Raw genomic sequence first — 18,228 nt, 5'->3', positions numbered from 1 at the left:
GGGGTGCCTGGCCAGCCTGGGTGAGGGGCTAATGGCTGTTTTCAGGCTGGCCACGCCCCCTGGCGACCCAAGCTCCCAGCCTCTCCTTTAATTTTTTTTTTTTCCCCCAGGGTGGCCTGGAAGCAGGTATCTGGGATTTATTTATCTTCTATAATTGAAACTTTGTAGCCTTGAGCGGAGCCCAGGGCCGGCCAGGGCAGGCGGGAAGCTTGGCTTCCTCCATCGCCAGGGGCAACCCAAGCCTCCTGCTCACTCCAGCTCTGTGGCTGCGGCCATCTTAGTTGTGTTAATTTTCATACTGGCTCCTGATTGGCTGGTGGGCGTGGCTTGTGGATGTAGTGGAGTGATGGTTAATTTGCATCTTTCGCTTTTATTAGTGTAGATATTATAAATTATGTTATATCAATATATCTAAGTATATGTCAATGTACATATGTATCCAGAAAACATATTTAATCTGAACTGTATCAAGAAAAAAAATTAAATTCTAATGCTATTCATGTCTTTCTCTTCATTTTTTATAACACTATTTCCACATATACTAATTAACTAAAACTGAATAAAAATAATCACACTGAATTGTCATAATACAAAACCATTCCCACCTTGCTTTATATGGCACATAAATGTAATAAAAGTACAGAAAACTGTCATTAAAATACAGATTCTTAAGCTTAGCAGAAATACAAAATATGCTTACGTATGAAAAAGAAAGGGAAAACGTTTTTAGGCTTTTTTATTTCTTCCATTAAGATTGTCTCTATATTTTAAGTATTTTAGTAATTTTGTGTAAAAGAATCAATAATTCTATATAAAAGAAAACCCTTAAGACAAAAAGAATTAGAATCACTGATTTAAAATTTTTTTAAATTTATTTTTATTTTTTATTGATTTCAGAGCGGAAGGGAGAGGGAGAGGGAGGGAGAGAGAGAGAGAGAGAGAGAGAGAGAGAGAAACATCAATGATGAGAGAGAATCATTGATCGGCTGCCTCCTGCACGCCCCACACTAGGGATCGAGCCCTCAACCCGGGCATATGCCCTGACTGGTAATCAAACCGTGACCTCCTGATTCATAGGTCAATGCTCAACCACTGATCCACACCAGTTGGGCATAAAAAAAAGACAAATTTTAATGAGCAAGCTATTTTAAAGATAGATTTCTTCTGGATTCAGTTAGATAGATGTCAGCAGCTTAAGCTAAGAAAAGAAATCTTATTATATCCAAATATTTCTGTTATTTCTAACTCAACAGTTGTCATACCTTTTAAGAGAGACCAAAGAGAAATGTCTTAGCAATGAGATAAAACAATCACAGAAAAATGTGAATCATTAAAATATTTATAATCAATATTTTGAGATGATTTTAAAAGAAGACTCTTTCTTTGACACTATAATTTATGAAGGTTTATGAAAACTTCCTATTTACAGTGCACTGAATATATCTAAAATATAGGTATATCTAAGTTTATCTTAAACTTATAGTACCTTTCTCTGCTGCCTTTTGAAGGGCTTCTTCAATTCGGGATAGCTCTTTCTGTTTAATATCTTGCAAAGACTTTTCTTCTTTTTCAGCATCATATTTAATACCTAAAAATACATAGTTAATTCACAAATAAAGAAATGCAATTAATAAATAAATAGGAAAAGTTCAGCCTCATGATTGTGTGTGTGATGTGTCATTTTTTGTAAGTAAAAGAACAGTTATAGACTTTAGATTAATTTTACAAAAAGTTTAACCATAAGTGATTTCTATTTATTTACAAACTTATATCAAAAAGGAAAGGAGGGAAGAATGAAATTAAAATGGAGGAAAAAAAGATATGAAAAATGATAAGTGGGGAAAAGGTGAGTAGAAAAGTAAAAGAGAGAAGCAGAGGGAGGGCAGAAAATACATCAGAAAATGTCCAGTTATTATATCTGAGTGGTAAAATTTTAACTACAAAAAACATGCAATATCTAATATCAGCTGGTATCAGTACAAATTGATAAGAAGACTTATAGAAAGTAATTTAAAAATATGAATCAATATCAACAATCATGAATATATATATCCTTTTTATCTAGTAATCTCATTTCTGATCTTGTATCCTAACAAAAGAATAAAAAAAGGCACTGTAACAGCAAAAACAGCAGGCAGCCCACAATGAAATATCATACAGCCTTTCAAAACTGTCACTATCATCATGAAAACTTAAACATATCAAAGTATATAAAGTAAAAAAGCCAGATCCATGTTGTATATAATGTGATAAATGCTATATCAAATCAAGTATGTATGTGGTAAAGACTGGAAAGCAAAAAAGAAAAAAAAAACTTTGTTTTATGGTGGAGAAAATATAACAATTTTTCCCTAAAATATCCAGACTGTCCTTAACATTATATTGTTCTTATAACTAAAAAAAATTAGTAATGAGAGGTATTACTTAAATAAACACCACTGCTTTAAAACATTCATTAAAATATTAAAATACTATAATTTATAATTTAAGAATTACCTGTTTTACATACATTTTTGAGAGAATATTCATTCAAAATCAGAAGCAACAAAATGGGGGAAAATTTTTTCCAATATTGAAATCTATAGATTACCACATCAGTGCATTTTTAAGATCTCACTTCCCCCAGCATAAATCTGCCTAATGCATCTTAACTTAATAGAAAGCCTTAGTTGCAAAATAATTATTCATACAGAATAGAATCAATCTAACACAAATGATTTAAATTATTCTTTCATGCTGTGGGAGCACCGCTCATCCTGGTCAGCCAAGCAGCGTGCACTGACCACCAGGGGGCAGCTCTTGCATTCAGCATCTGCCCCCTGGTGGTCAGTGCATGTCATAGCAACTGGTCTACCAGTCATTCTGGTCGTTCCTCCGTTCGGTTGCTGGGCTTTTATTATATAGGATACAAATGTGGTAATATATATATGTGTGTGTACATGTAAAATATATGTAGTTATGTGCATATGTATGTATATGATTAGTTTATTTAAATTATCTTCTATTTTATTAAACATATAAAATAGTTAACCCAGGTCACATTCCATTTCACTGTGATATTACTGAATGATTACAGCCTAAAATAGCATACTTGCTCCAGGAACAACAAGCAGGTATAATCCTTCCAGAGTTGCAACAACTGCTTCTCCATAAAGATTCTTCCAAGGAATCTTCAAAGTTAATTTATCTGAAGAAACATAATTTCAAATTTAAATTCTTATTTGGCTGCTCAAAAAGATAAACATTTCTCACTTTCCATTAAGAGGAAAACGTATAACAAAACCATTCATGCATATAGTAAGTATATCATTCAGAAAAAAAATTAAAAAATTTCAACATTAAAGTTTATAAAGATCTTTTCCATATTATATTACTTTTAGAAGTGACTATTCACATTATGCTTTATACTTTTCACACTTTGGTAACTATTATTTTATTTAATATTCCAATTGTAAGAAGAATGAGGCAGCTATTACTTCAATTCTTTAGAAAAAAAAAGAAAAAAGGAAGGAAGGAAGGAAGGAAGGAAGGAAGGAAGGAAGGAAGGAAGGAAGGCAGGAAGGAAGGAAGGAAACTCAGTGCCCGAGTTAATTGCCTACGACCACCAAAGTCATCAGTGAGGATGCTAGAACCAGACATTTCTCATAGCACTGTTTTTTTCTGATATATTTTCTCAGGCAAGGGAAACAAAAGAAAAACAAAGAAATGGGACTACCTCAAACTAAAAAGTTTTTGCACAGCAAAGAAAACATCAACAAAACAAAAAGGGAACCCACAGTATGGGAGAATGTATTTGCCAATGATTCATCTGATAAGGGGTTAATTTTCAAAAGAACTAATACAACTCAATACCAGAGAAACAAACAATCCAAAAATGGGCAAAGGACCTAAATAAACACTTCTCCAAAGAGGACATAGGGATGGTCAATGGACATGAAAAAATGCTCAAGGTCACTAATCATCACAGCGATACAAATTATAATTACAATGAGGTATCACCTCACACCTGTCAGCATAGCTACTATCAATAAATCAACAAACAAGTGCTGGTGAGAATGTGGAAAAAAGAGAACCCTTGTGCACTGTTGGTAGGAATGCAGACCGGTGCAGCCACTGTGGAAAGCAGTATGGCGTTACCCAAAAAAATTCAAACTTCCTTATCACCCAGCTATTCCACTTCTGGGAATTTATCCAAAGAAACCCAAAACACTAATTCAAAAGAATATATGCACCCCTATGTTCATTGCAGCTTTATTGACAATAGCCAAGATACGAAAGTAGCCAGTAGATGAGTGGATAAAAAAAGCTGTGGTACATTTACACAATGAAATACTACTGGGCCATGAAAAAGAAGGAAATCTTACCCTTGTGTCAGCATGAATAGACTTGGAGAGCATTAGGCTAAGTGAAATAAGCCAGTCAGAGAAAGACAAGTATCATGTGATTTCACTCATATATGGAATCTAATGAACAAAATAGACTAACGAGCAAAATAGAGATAGATTTATAGAGTACAGGCTGACAGCTGTCGGGGTGAGGGGGTTAGGGGTTAGGAGGCTGGGTGGGAGGGATAGAGTAAAAAAAGATATATAAATACATAAAAATTGTTTTCAAAATGTCCTTCCATTTTAGAGGGTAAATCTCTAGCCTACTGTCAAAATCTTCAAAGTATATATGTATTACCACATAATATATATTGGGTTAAGAACTACAAAAGCTCTCATCAACATAACCAAAATAACTGTCACATTTTTATTCAAAATTTTAAAAAAAAGATGTTTTAGATTAAATAACACAGGAAAAATAAAACTAAAAGGACTAAAAATAAGTCAAATGAAGAGTGAAGTGCTTACCAATTTGGCCAGCCTTGACTTTAAAAGGAACATCCAATTCACTCTGCAGAGAAGAAAAAAAAGTTAAAAGACATCTTAAATTATTAAAGCTCTCCATAAAAAATCACCTCTGTATCATTGCTTAAATACACAACCATCTCTAAGAAAAAGCATGAAATAAATTTTCTATATTTAAATAACTCATAAAGGATGTTTATTGGCTGAAACAAATAGTTTTATTAACTTAAACTTTGACTTTGAAGAAAGAATTCATGAGAAAAGCAAAATTATAAATAGAAACAATTATAAATAGAAAAAGAGTTCGTAGTTAAAGAAAGCAATTGAGTTATCTGATTGTTTTAATAAACCAAACCAAGCCCGACGGAAATTTCATAAACTTTTAAAATAATAGATGAACACTGTTTATCTGAAATACTAGAATAGGAAGAGTTCTTTCACATAAATAAGTTGAAAAAAAATGACCAATTCTCTCTCAAATGAAATATTTAATAAATGAATAAATAAAACAACCTTAAAAGGAAAGGCAGATTCCCAGCATAGTGTTTACCAAATTAGCATTTACATTAGATTACTGACAATTACCAGTCAATAATAATAAACTTTCACTTTCTAGATTCCAAACCACTGGAAAGTACAAATAACTTTCTTATGCACAGAGTACTAAACAATAACTGATATTCACAATGATCACTTGAGTTCTTATAATTATTAAAAATTGAACCAATGACAGTAGCCTTTCTGTTAGATATACCTTAGTATATACTAATACGGTGGAACCTCAGTTCTCAAACTTCATTCCAGAAGGCTGTTTGAGAAGCAATTTATTCAAAAATTGAATCATTCTTTCCCATTAGAAATAATGTAAATTGAATTAATTCATTCCAGATCCTCGAATGATTCCATTTTAACCTTTCTTAAATACATGTCTAATGTACTGTTTAATCTATAAACAAACACTTCTTTTCTTAAATTTAACAAACCATCCACTACTAGCCTTAAACAAATCACTTTCAGCACTAATTCTAGGGGTGTCTTTCAGGAGGTCAGTACACAGCATCTTCTCTTGCTGTCACTGGCTGACTGCTTTTTGTTTATCCCAATCAACAACAGTTTTCTACCTCTTCAATTGCCTTTCTTTCATGCCATTAGCAAGGTTAGCACTCTTTTTTTTTAATTTATTTTATTTATTTTTTTACAGAGACGAAGGGAGAGGGATAGAGAGTTAGAAACATCGATCAGCTGCCTCCTGCACACCTCCTACTGGGTATGTGCCCGCAACCAAGGTACATGGCCTTGACTGGGGTCAAACCTGGGACCTTTCAGTCCACAGGCCGACGCTCTATCCACTGAGCCAAACAGGTTAGGGCTATGTTAGCACTCTTGATGGCCTCTTTATGTTTTAAAATTGTGCTAATTGTCCATTTCACCAGCAACAAAAGCAAACACACACACACACACACACACACACACCATATATTCACAGCACAAATTCCTGAGATGTTAGTTTATGACTCAGATGCATTCTCTCCTTTGTTTGTGGCCTGAGAGATGCTTGTCATGCTGATGTATCAGCATGAAAAGGCTGTCAGGTAGAAAACTGGAGCTTGTTCAACAACCTAGACATTTTTTCTGTGAACAACTTGGTCGAGAACCTAATTGTTCCAGATGGGAGACGTTCAAGAACTGAAGTTTGACTGTACTATCAAAATCTGGCGAATAGTCCTAGCTGGTTTGGCTCAGTGGATAGAGTATTGGCCTTCTGACTGAAGGGTCCTGGGTTCGATTCCGGTCAAGGGCACACGCCTGGGTTGCCAGCTCAATCCCCAGTAGGGAGTGTGCAGGAGGCAGCCGATCAATGATTCTCTCTCATTATTGATGTTCCTATCTCTCTCTCCCTCCCGCTCTAAAATCAATAAAAATATATATATTTTTTTTAATCTGGCAAATGAAATGCAGTACTTTAGTTAACAATTAACTAAAATAATCAATTTACCCGATCTCTGATTGCTCAATCATTGTAGGTGAACAGGAACTGAACAGAATACTAATAGTTTTTGATAAAAAGTCTTTTTTTAGACCAAAAAAAAAAAATCCTTATGATAAAGGAGCAGCTCTACCCTTGGGGGATAGGGAGAATAAATTTATATGAATTGATATTATAGAGGATACAAACTATAAACTAAACACTTCTAAAAGTGTGGCCTCATGCTCATAGTAATCTCCCTGAAATAATTTCTCACACAAAATAAGTGTAAAGGATCCATATTAAAGCAAAACCTCACCAATATGGTTTATTTGCAATTTAAATTAATGGAGAATATAAATTATAAAATACTTTATTATATTTAATTACAACCAAAATTCAAATCAAGCTAACACAGAGTTCACATCAATTCTATGTATGTTAGATATATATCCTGTCACCACAACTCTATTTATACTTATTTCCTTCTAAAATAAAGAGAAAAATAAGCTTTAATGCAATCACCACCAATAGAATCTTAATTTCTAAATTTTGGGATAAATTTTTAAAAGTTGACCCAGCCCTAACCGGTTTGGCTCCGTGGACAGAGCGTCAGCCTGCGATCTGAAAGGTCCCAGGTTCGATTCCAGTCAAGGGCATGTATCTTGGTTGCGGGCACATCCCCAGTTGGGGGTGTGCAGAAGGCAGCTGATTGATGTTTCTCTCTCATCAATGTTTCTAACTGTCTATCCCTCTCCCTTCCTCTCTGTAAAAAATCAATAAAATATTAAAGAAAAAAAAAGTTGGCCCAGTGATTAAGTGTCAACCTATGAACCAGGAAGTCACGGTGCGATTTCCCCAACAGGGCACATGCCCGGGTTGTGGGCTCAATACCCTGTGGCAGTTGTGTAGGAGGCAGGATCAATGATTATCATCACTGATGTTTCTACCACTCTCTCCCTCTCCCTTACTCTCTCTGAAGTCAATAACACTATTTTTTTAAAGATGTAGCACCCTATATAAAGGGAGGGAAAGACCATTTAAATATTTTGAATGCCCACTACTTGCCAGGCTCACTTTCCATCTTACTCAAGCCACAAAGGCAGAGAGATATTACGTTGTTTTATAATACTAACTCCACTTAAAAGATGATTAAACTAATGCTCAAAAAAAATTAGAAACTTGCCAAAAGACACACAGCTGGTAAAAGGCAGAGCTAGCACTCAAACCCAGATCTTCCGGACTACAAGGTCCATGCCCTTTCCACTATGCCAAACTTAACAAAATGTAATGTTACTCCTTGTGACAGAGTTCTACTCCTAGGATCTTCAATATCCCAAATTTCCCTCGGACCAGTCATGGGGGCATTTAATGTATAATGCTCTCCCTAATAACGCATTTCATCACGTAGAAATCCAACCAGAAGTCAGACAAAACTTTAAAACATTCAATAGATTAATTAGAAATATGACCTATTAATTAAAGAATAAAATCATTCTTCAGTGATTTCATAAACTCAAATTAAGTCTAATATTTTAGCTAAAGCTTCACAGGGGGTAGAGGATTGAGAGAATGGGGAGAGTGTTGTTTTGTTTTCAGCTCAATAGTAAATGACACAAACTACTCTCGGGAAGCTAGAGTCTGAAAAAAATCTATTTTACCTCTTTTTTTAATCTTAGAGAGAGAGAAACATCAATCAGTTGCCTCCTGCATGCGCCCCCAACCTGGGACCGAACTGCACCTGGGCATGTTTCCCTGACCAGAAATAGAATCTACCACCTTATGTTGTACAGGATGACGCTCCAACCACCAGAACCACACCAGCCAGGGCTATTTTATCCCTTAATATTACCATAATATTATATGGCTGAACTTGAATATATTTCCAAAAATACAATTATTCAAGATTAAATTGTTAAAATCAAGGTCTTATTTACCTGAAAAATATGCAAAGATATTTCTGAAGACAAAGGCCTACTACAAAGCTATATAGTCAAATTAGGTCAATGAAAAATATTCTGTTGACAAGAGATACCGTTTTGATCATCAGGGGGAAAAAGTTCTAAATCTTAATCTCAGATTTTCCTACCGCAAATAATTAAACAAGCAATCCTTCTTTGAGTGACTCAACCACTTTATCTGGCACCTGGTACCAGATACTTACTAACCAAGGGTTTCTAAGAGCTTACCAAATTAAATGAGTAATTAACATAGTTTAAAAACTTACCAGAGCATTTTCTTTTATCTTTAGATTATCTAAAGCCACATTACCTTTAAAAAAAGAAGAAAAATATAGTTAATATACTAATAAGTAAAACCTGTCATATGGCAGTACTAAATACTACACTAAGTGCTAAGAAGACAATAGTGAGCAAAGCAAACTTTAAGAACTTAAAAAGCTACTGGCACAAAAGATTTGCTATATGTGCATAGGAATTATTGATTGTAGCATACTTTAGATTAGTCTAATGCAAAAGAAATTACAAAATACTTAAACTGCCTAACATTTAAATAGACAATGAGAAAGAATTTAGAAACTTTCAGCCTAAAGAACAAAAGAAAGTATCCATCATTTTGAATAATTAATTCAAAATCTCAAAACAAGGACATAAAGAGATGACTACTAGAACAGATCAATTATTTATCCTGCAATACAGGATTCTTTCTTTAATTATGTTGCCAATGAATATTTTCTATAGAAATATGGTTTTAGTCTTTTAAAACTCCAAACATCCCACCTTTCCAATGATTTTTGTTTGCGGTTCTAACATACTTTAATTAATCTAATTTTTCTTAAATCTATTCGGTTACAAAAACTAAAGCCATAATGATACTGTTACGTTACTCAAATTTTAAACACTGTACCTATATCTGTCAATACACAATACTTAAATATTCTTGCTTACATAGAAATGTAAGCAAAAGTATTCATTTCACTCAAATCTCTAAATGTTGATAAAACTAGTGTCAACATTAAATGCAATCATAAATTCTTCAGTTATACATTCTTTTTTTTTAAATATATTTTATTGATTTTTTACAGAGAGGAAGGGAGAAAGATAGAGAGTTAGAAACATTGATGAGAGAGGAACATCGATCAGCTACCTCCTGCACACCCCCCACCGGGGATGTGCCTGCAACCAAGGTACATGCCCTTGACCGGAATCGAACCCGGGACCCTTCAGTCCGCAGGCCAACGCTCTATCCACTGAGCCAAAGAGGTCAGGGCTTCAGTTATACATTCTTAATCACTTATTACACATTTATTTTTGAACAAATACTATGCTTCCTATGTTCTCCATAAATATTTTTCAATCAAGTAATTTTTTCCTCATAGCATTTTGGAGTGAATTAAAAATATATTTAATTTTATTACCCCTTTGTTAGAAATTTGCTTTTCCCCAGCCCTCATATTTACTCAAACATTTATTAAGCACCTACTCTGAGTTAGGTGCAAGAAAGAAAGAGATTATTAGAACAACATCCCTTCTACTGAGGAGCTCACAGCCTAGCAAAGGAGATTAAATTTCTAAAATTTTGCAACTATTCTATTGGCATTCCAACAGAAGAGTTTACAGGATGCAAAGCAGGAACCACCTCACACTGCCAAGGGAGATCCAGAACTTCACACGAAAGTTTAGTCTAGAAAGCTGAAGAAATATTTACCAGGTGGGTAAGAAAAGAGGGCAAACAGACATCCACGAGTAAGACATTTTAGAAACCACAAGTAAAGGTCTGGTTAGCTGTAGAGTGTGAGAAAAGAATAAGAGGTAGCCCAGCTGTGGTGGCTGAGTGGTTGAGCGTCGACCTGTGAACCCAGGAGGACACGGTTAGATTCTCCAACAGGGCACATGCCTGGGTTGCAGGCTTGATCTCCATGGGGGGGTATGCAGGAGGCAGCCGATCGATGATTCTCTCTTATCATTGATGTTTCTCTCTCTCTCTCTCTCTCCCTCTCCCTTCCTCTCTGAAATCAATAAAAATATATATTAAAGAAAGAATAAGTGGTATAGTCAAAAAGGCTAGCATAGGATAGACCAAGAGATTTTAGGATGAAAAGCTCAGACTGGTCACAACAAAGAGATGAAGTATGTATAACAGAGATAAAATCAGAGCTATGTTTTAGAATCATTGCTCTAGTATCCTCAGAAATAACCATGAAACTGTTTTTGTCCAAATAATTTAGCTACAAGGATATTGTAATACTGGTTATAATAGCAGAAAGAATGGATGGATGGATAGGAAGGAGGGAAGAAGGACCTAAAGAACTAAATGTCCAGGAAGAAGGCATATATTCTAATAATAAAAGTGTAATATGCTAATTAGACCGGACAAAGCCAGGGCTGCGAGGGAAGCCCAGGTCCCGGGTGCCAGAGGGAAGCCGGTGCCAGCAGCCGGGGGAAGGAAGGCCTACTCTTGCACAAATTTCGTGCATCGGGCCTCTAGTAAATCTATAATATAGAAAAAAAAATAAGGCAGACATGGATAAATGTTCACAAAATATTAAGTTTTTTAAAAAGGTTAAAGAATGCCCACATTAACCCAACTTAAAAATTACATATATACACACAGAAAACAAACAACTGTAAGACTAGACACCATAATGATCACAGTGGTTATTTCCATATAATAAAGTTCACTTTCTGTGTATATGTATATTTAAGTCTTCCTAAAATAAATTATTGAAAACTGCAATAAAAGGAGAGAAGGAAGAAATGGGAAGAAAATACTACAGCATTATATAACAAGAGGAAAGGAAAAGAATACAGGTAGTCAGGTAGCTTCTACAATACACTGAAAAGAAATTAAAACCTGAAATAGGCAGTAACTTCAGGGTTGAAGAGATAGAGTAAAATGTTATTTTGGAAGTAGAATTGACTAAGATGTCATCACTGACCAAATGAAGGGATAATAAAGTAATCATGGAAAACCAACATGTGTTTGGGAATTGGGGAAGAGAATCCTTACGAATTATCTTATGTACTAAAATGACATAGAATTAAAAAAATATTTCTTGGACTTAATTCTTTCAGATGAATTTTAAAAAATTATAATTGCAAACTCTATTCAAATCAAAAGGGATCTGCACCGATGCTAGTACAAATATGAAAGCAATCCAAACTAGTTTAACAAGATCTAAGGCCCATATGGAGATTTTCAAACTTGCTCATTAATTTTGACTATTCTACCCAGTGATACTCAACTAGTGGGTCAAGTGTCACCAGGAGTGCTCAAAAGTAATCTGTATTACATATGAAGTGGGGTTTTTTTTTAACAACTGTTAAGGCACTAACATCTATATATATAAAGAGCCAGGGGCCATCACATCCAAAACCGAACGGACGACGGAACAGGCTGAGTGGGGCGACAAGGCCAGCAGGGGGGTTCGTGAGGGACAACCAAACGACTGAGCAGCAGGCTGCATGGGGCGACCAGGCAGGCAGGAGGGTTGGTGAGGGATGACCAAACAACTGAACAGCAGGCTGCGTGGGGCGACCAGGCCGGCGAGGGAGGGGCAGTGAGGGGCGACCAGGCCAGTGGGGGTGGGGGGGTGCAGTTAGGGGTGATCAGGTCAGCAGATAGAGGCAGTTATAGGCGATCAGGCAGGCAAGCAGATGAGCAGTTAGGAGCCAGCGGTCCTGGATTGTGAGAGGGATGTCCGACTGCCGGTTTAGGCCCGATCCCCAGGAGGGGTCCCAGATTGGAGAGGGTGCAGGCTGGGCTGAGGGGACCCTCCCCCCGTGCATGAATTTCGTGTACCGGGCCTCTAGTAATTTGTATAAAAATATAAATGTCCTTATAAAATGTGGGCTGCTTCTACTGCTGTGGCACTTTGGTTCTTTAATATATAGATGGTATTTAAGATGTGAAATACTGAAAACTACTAATATGGCTAACAGTTAAACAAGTATATTTAGAAAAACAACAAAAAGATAATATGGCTAGGAGGCAGAACTTAAGGATTTTTTTTTATTAATGTTTTTCACTGTTTTCTAGTTTTTATAATAATCAGATATTTTTTAATGTTAAAATATTATACAAATTATAATAAGAAGTGGGGAAACAGCCCAGCTGGTGTGGCTCAGAAGTTGAATGTGGACCTATGAACCAGGAGATCATGGTTTGATTCCTGATCAGAGCACATGCCCAGATTGTGGGCTCCACCCCAGTAGGGGGCGTGCAGTAGGCAGCCGATCAATGATCCTCTTTCAACACTGATGTATCTATCTCTCCCTCTCCCTTCCTCTCTCTAAAATCAATAAAAACATATAAAAATATTTTTAAAAAGAAATGGGGAAACAAAAAAAGGTAAATTCTTATATGCATGCATACAAGTCCTTCAGTTGATCTCTTAACGCCCCCAACCCTCCTACTATTTGTAATATTTTAAACAATAAAAAGTGGTAAATTCTAATGTCAGTATGACCTCAATATGTTTTATATAAATTGCTTCTATATCTGATATCTACCCTATCTATAGATACATAAAAAAATCTTTTTCTTCTACTTAGCGCCTAGCAAGCAAATGTATATATTTCCTCTCTGAAAAATGTGAATGTTATCTATCAAACCGTAAATACATCAATGAAATAAGAATGATACAGTCGAAAAATTATTTGTAATTAAGGAGGAGCCACTAGCCTTAATACAAAGAAAAGGGGAGGAATAACAGCATATTTCAGATTAACACCAGGTTAAAAGTGCATTCACTCATTCAACCAGTACCAGTAGATGAGTGCCTTATCTAGGTAAGGCACTGTGCTAACAAGTATTCTTCCACTAAAGTACATGTTTTCCTGCAGATACATATATAGAAATTTTACTGTCTAGCCTATGAATGTCAGAAGTTCTGTTAAAATAAAAATAATTTATAAACCTAAAATTAAATACCCTTCCTAGATAACCATTTGATATTTAACTGAATACTGAGGAAAAGGTTAAGATTTAGTTTTCCTTTCTACATCAAGATAACATAATTTCATACAATGCAAGTCACTTTACTGCTATAGCCAGATTACCTGGGTTTAAGAATACATAAAGGCCATAGGAAGTTCCTGAAAACCTGAGGGAAGGGTAAATATTTGTGTCTAATCTTTAAAAAAAAAAAAAAGGCGGGGGGCAGGGAGAATGACTAATAATTGGAGATGGATAAACTTAACTCTGCCAGTAAGAAAGGCACTAAAGTCAAACCCTCAATCAGTGTCTCTAATTCCATGAGGTTTGGAAGTTCTGTAAAGTAATTTCCTTCTATGATGGACTGACAGGCCTAAAGGATGAGAGTAAGCAGTAAGTGTAGTCTGTGCTTCAGAAGAAAAGGTTTCTGATTTTGATCCTATATGATTCTCCGTAATAAACTAGAAACATTTTTGGATGAGCATACATGGTTAGAGAGTTCAACATAGAGTTTCAAAGCTACTCTTGAAGGATATTTTAAGCACCTTGAAAGGGTAAATACTGGATCAAAATTTACTTAATAATCTTTACTAATGAACCAGAAGATGGAAATGAAATTAAACCCATTAAATTAGCAAGTAACACCAAGATAGATAAGCAGAGCTGGAGTTATTTCAAAAGATAAAATAGGAAGAAAACATAGTAGATGGGAGAAGAAGTCTGGGAGAGTTAAACACACACACACATTACATTTATTTTTGTAGAAATAGAATGTTCCCGAGAAATCAAAATAAATAAATAGAAAAAGAAATGGTTGATAAATTATTTAAAAAAAAAAACCAAGCTTATTCCATCATTATGCCAGTACCACTTGATTTTGGTTGGTATTTTGTTTACATTAACAAGGAAGAGGAAAGCAAAACGCTGTTTCAGAACTTCACTCGTTCTTTACCGATGTGAGCAACTTCTTGACTGAATCAGGTAAGAGGTTTCGAATACTGGAAGACTATTTCCTCGATTTTTTTCTAACATTCACATTTTTCTGTCATCAAATGGTGCCGGCATAATATGGAATAAGCCTGCCTAAGTCCAAGAATAACTTCTAAAACATAAAATAGCCTACAAAATAAATGTAAGAAACATAATGCTGCTGCCCTAACCGGTTTTGCTCAGTGAATAGAGCGTCAGCCTGTGGACTGAAAGGTCCCAGGTTCGATTCCGGTCAAGGGCATGTACCTTGGTTGCGGGCACATCCACAGTAGAAGGTGTGCAGGAGGCAGCTGATCGATGTTTCTCTCTCATCAATGTTTCTAACTCTCTATCCTTCTCCCTTCCGCTCTGTAAAATATCAATAAAATATATTTTTTTAAAAAAAGAAATATAATGCTAATGTTAAATAATCTATCCGAACTTTCACAGAGGTTTAGTTATACCTTTCTTATGGCACTTTACTATATAAATCCCCAACCTGATTTATAAACTCCAGATTCTCTTCATCGTAGGTGCTCAATACATACTGATTTTATTGATTGAGAATGCATATTACACTGGGATAGAAACAACTACAAGAACACAAATCTTTATATTTTAGAAAACACTCTCTGATCTATTACATTACTTGATCCTCACAGCCTCCTGGTAAAGGAAGCAGGACATGTACTAATATATTAAGCAAGAGAAACTGAGGCTTAGAGGGGTTAAATGACTGGTCTAAGAACACTATGTCAACCTAGTAAGTGGTAGAACCAGTGCTCAAATTCGGATGCCCAATGCTGTGTTCAAAATATCACACTACCCCTTCCCCTATTCCCCCCCCCCAAAAAAAAAAGAGCAGAAAGGGTAAAGGATTTTAATTTGGAAGGTAATTCTATCTCCTTTGAGGAAAAATAAAAAATGCCATATAAGAATTAGACTCAGCATTAAGAGGTATGTGTAGTTGGTAGATCCATCTCTAGTCTTTGCATTTTAAGAGTGTGAAGAGATTCAAAAACAAAAAGGGTAACTAAAACCAGTACAATGAACAAGACCATAACCAGAAAGGTAGGATAGTCAAGGTTTATATCAGGAGGATTACCAGAGCAAAGGATAGTGCCACAGTTGAAAACATACAAGCAGGAGATAACCCTGCAAAATGGTCATTTCAGTAGTTTTTTTAAATCTGCATTCTTCCAACCCAGCTGGTGTGACTCAGTGGTTGAGCTTCGAACTATGCACCAGGAGATCATAGAAATGCCCGGGTTTGGTGCTCCATCCCCAGTAGGAAGCATGCAGGAAGCAGTGAATCAATGATTCTCTCTCATCATTGATGCTTCTATCTCTCTCTCTCCCTCTCCCTTCCTCTCTCTGAAATCAATAAAAACATTTTTAAATCTAACATTTTTCCAAAAACAAAAGACAGAAATTCACAATTTATAATTTATAACTATTGAGGATCATAAAGATCTTTAAAGCCTAATCTCCTGTCACTTATACATGAAGAAATCAAAGCCTAAAGTTATACAATTAATTTATGGCAGTGCTAAGAATAAGAACCTGTATCTCCTGACTCCCTGGTCAATATTCCTAATATAAAACATACAAGTGAACCCAAAACTGTGATTAAAAAGAAAAAAGTGAACCAATAATAAATATCTCATGCCTAGTCCATGAAACAAGCTTTGTATACCCTATATAATAAAAGCCTAATATGCTAAGTGTCTGATTGTCCGATAGGCCGTTCAACCAATCAAAGCATAATATGCTAATGATATCCTAAGGCCGCTCAACAGCTTGCTATGACATGCACTGACCACAAGGGGGCAGACAGTCAACCAGTTGACCAGTTGCTAAGATGTGCACTGACCACGAGGGGGCAGACAGTCGACCAGTCACTATTGACGTGCACTGACCCCCAGGGGGCAGATGCTCTGACCCATAGGTGAGCGTGCTGCTGGAGTCCGACCCATCAGGACTGAGCAAGATGGGCCGGACATGCCCTGGAGCCCTCCCACAGTCCCTCCCTGGCTGCCCAACCTCCCGCGTCCCTCCCCGGCCCCGATCACGCACCGGTGGGGGGTCCCTCGGCCTGGCCTGCACCCTCTCGCAATCCAGGACCCCTGAGGTCAGAGAGCCAGTTTCAGCCCGATCCCACAGGCCAGGCCGAGGGACCCCACTGGTGCACGAATTCGTGCACTGGGCCTCTAGCCCTATATAATAAAAGGCTAATATGCAAATCAACCAAAAGGCGGAACAACTGGTCGTTATGATGCTCACTGACCACCAGAGGGCAGATGCTCAATGCTGGAGTTGCCCCCTGGTGGTCAGTGTTCTCCTACAGGGGGAGCACCGCTCAGCCAGAAGCAGGGCTCACAGCTGGCAAGCGCAGCAGCAGTGGCAGGAGCCTCTCCCGCCTCCACGGCAGTGCTAAGGACCCCTTCAAGGAATGTCCACCTGACAGCGGGGAGCATGCCTAAGCCGGCAGGCAGACATCCCCCAAGGGGTTCAGGACTGTGAGAGGGTGCAGACAGGGGTGAAGAACCACTGCCCCACCCCCCCTCCAATGCATGAATGTCATGCACCGGGCCTCTAGTCTATATAATAAAAGCCTAAGCAACCATTATGGTAGAATGACCAGAATAACCAGTCACTATAATGTGCACTCCCACAGGAGAAGTGCCGCTCAGCAAGAAGCCGGGCTTACAGCTGGCGAGCACAGCAGTTGGTAGCAGGAGCCTCTCCCACCTCCGCAGAAGCGCTAAGGAGCAGCGAGCCAAGTGGTAAGGAGCGAGCGGTCCCAGACTGCAAGAGGGATGTCCAACTGCCAGCCCAACACCGGGAGTGGCCCTAAATAGGCAGTCAGACATCCCCCAAGGAGTCCCAGACTGCGAGAGGGCGCAGGTTGGGCTGAGGGACACCCCCCCACACACCTCCAGTGCACAAATTTTGTGCACCGGGCCTCTAGTTAAAAAAGAATGAAAAAGGAATATGTGGTGCTTTGTATTTATTTTTTATTTAAGAACTAGAGGCCCAGTGCACGAAATTTGTACACGGGGGAGAGGGGTGTCCCTCAGCCCAGCCTGCACCCTCTCCAATCTGGAACCCCTCGAGGGATGTCCGACTGCCCGTTTAGGCCCGATCCCTACTGCTGGCTCCCAACCGCTCGCCTGCCTGCCTACCTGATTGCCCCTAACCACTTCTGCCTGCCAGCCTGATCACCCCCTAACCACTCCCCGGGGGCCCCCTCCCCCCAGCCTGCACCCTCTCCAATCTGGAACCCCTCGAGGGATGTCCGACTGCCCGTTTAGGCCCGATCCCTACTGCTGGCTCCCAACCGCTCGCCTGCCTGCCTGCTTGATTGCCCCTAACCACTTCTGCCTGCCAGCCTGATCACCCCCTAACCACTCCCCTACCAGCCTGATTGCCCCAAAGTGCCCTCCCCTGCCGGCCCGGTCGCCCCCAACTGCCTTCTCCTGCTGACCTGGTCACCCCTAACTGCCCTCCCCTGCTGGCCTGGTCGCCCCTAACTGCCCTCCCCTGCTG

At 37.8% G+C, this 18,228-nt stretch overlaps 1 protein-coding gene across 1 annotated transcript in view; it reads right to left on the bottom strand.

Annotated features, from left to right (window-relative positions):
- The window catches only part of VPS13C (vacuolar protein sorting 13 homolog C (S. cerevisiae)), a 182,912-nt gene that overhangs the window by 146,831 nt on the left and 17,853 nt on the right, over positions 1 to 18,228 (bottom strand). The window contains exons 2-5 of the mRNA XM_014535515.1: positions 9,044 to 9,087; positions 4,854 to 4,896; positions 3,092 to 3,187; positions 1,487 to 1,588 (exon numbers count right to left, since the gene is read on the bottom strand). Coding sequence (XP_014391001.1) covers positions 1,487 to 1,588; positions 3,092 to 3,187; positions 4,854 to 4,896; positions 9,044 to 9,087 — 285 coding nt within the window. The remainder of the gene's footprint in view (positions 1 to 1,486; positions 1,589 to 3,091; positions 3,188 to 4,853; positions 4,897 to 9,043; positions 9,088 to 18,228) is intronic.

Source organism: Myotis brandtii, unplaced genomic scaffold (assembly GCF_000412655.1).
Source record: "Myotis brandtii unplaced genomic scaffold, ASM41265v1 scaffold144, whole genome shotgun sequence".
In the NCBI taxonomy this organism is placed as follows: domain Eukaryota; kingdom Metazoa; phylum Chordata; class Mammalia; order Chiroptera; family Vespertilionidae; genus Myotis; species Myotis brandtii.
This window is presented reverse-complemented; position numbering and strand designations above follow the sequence as displayed.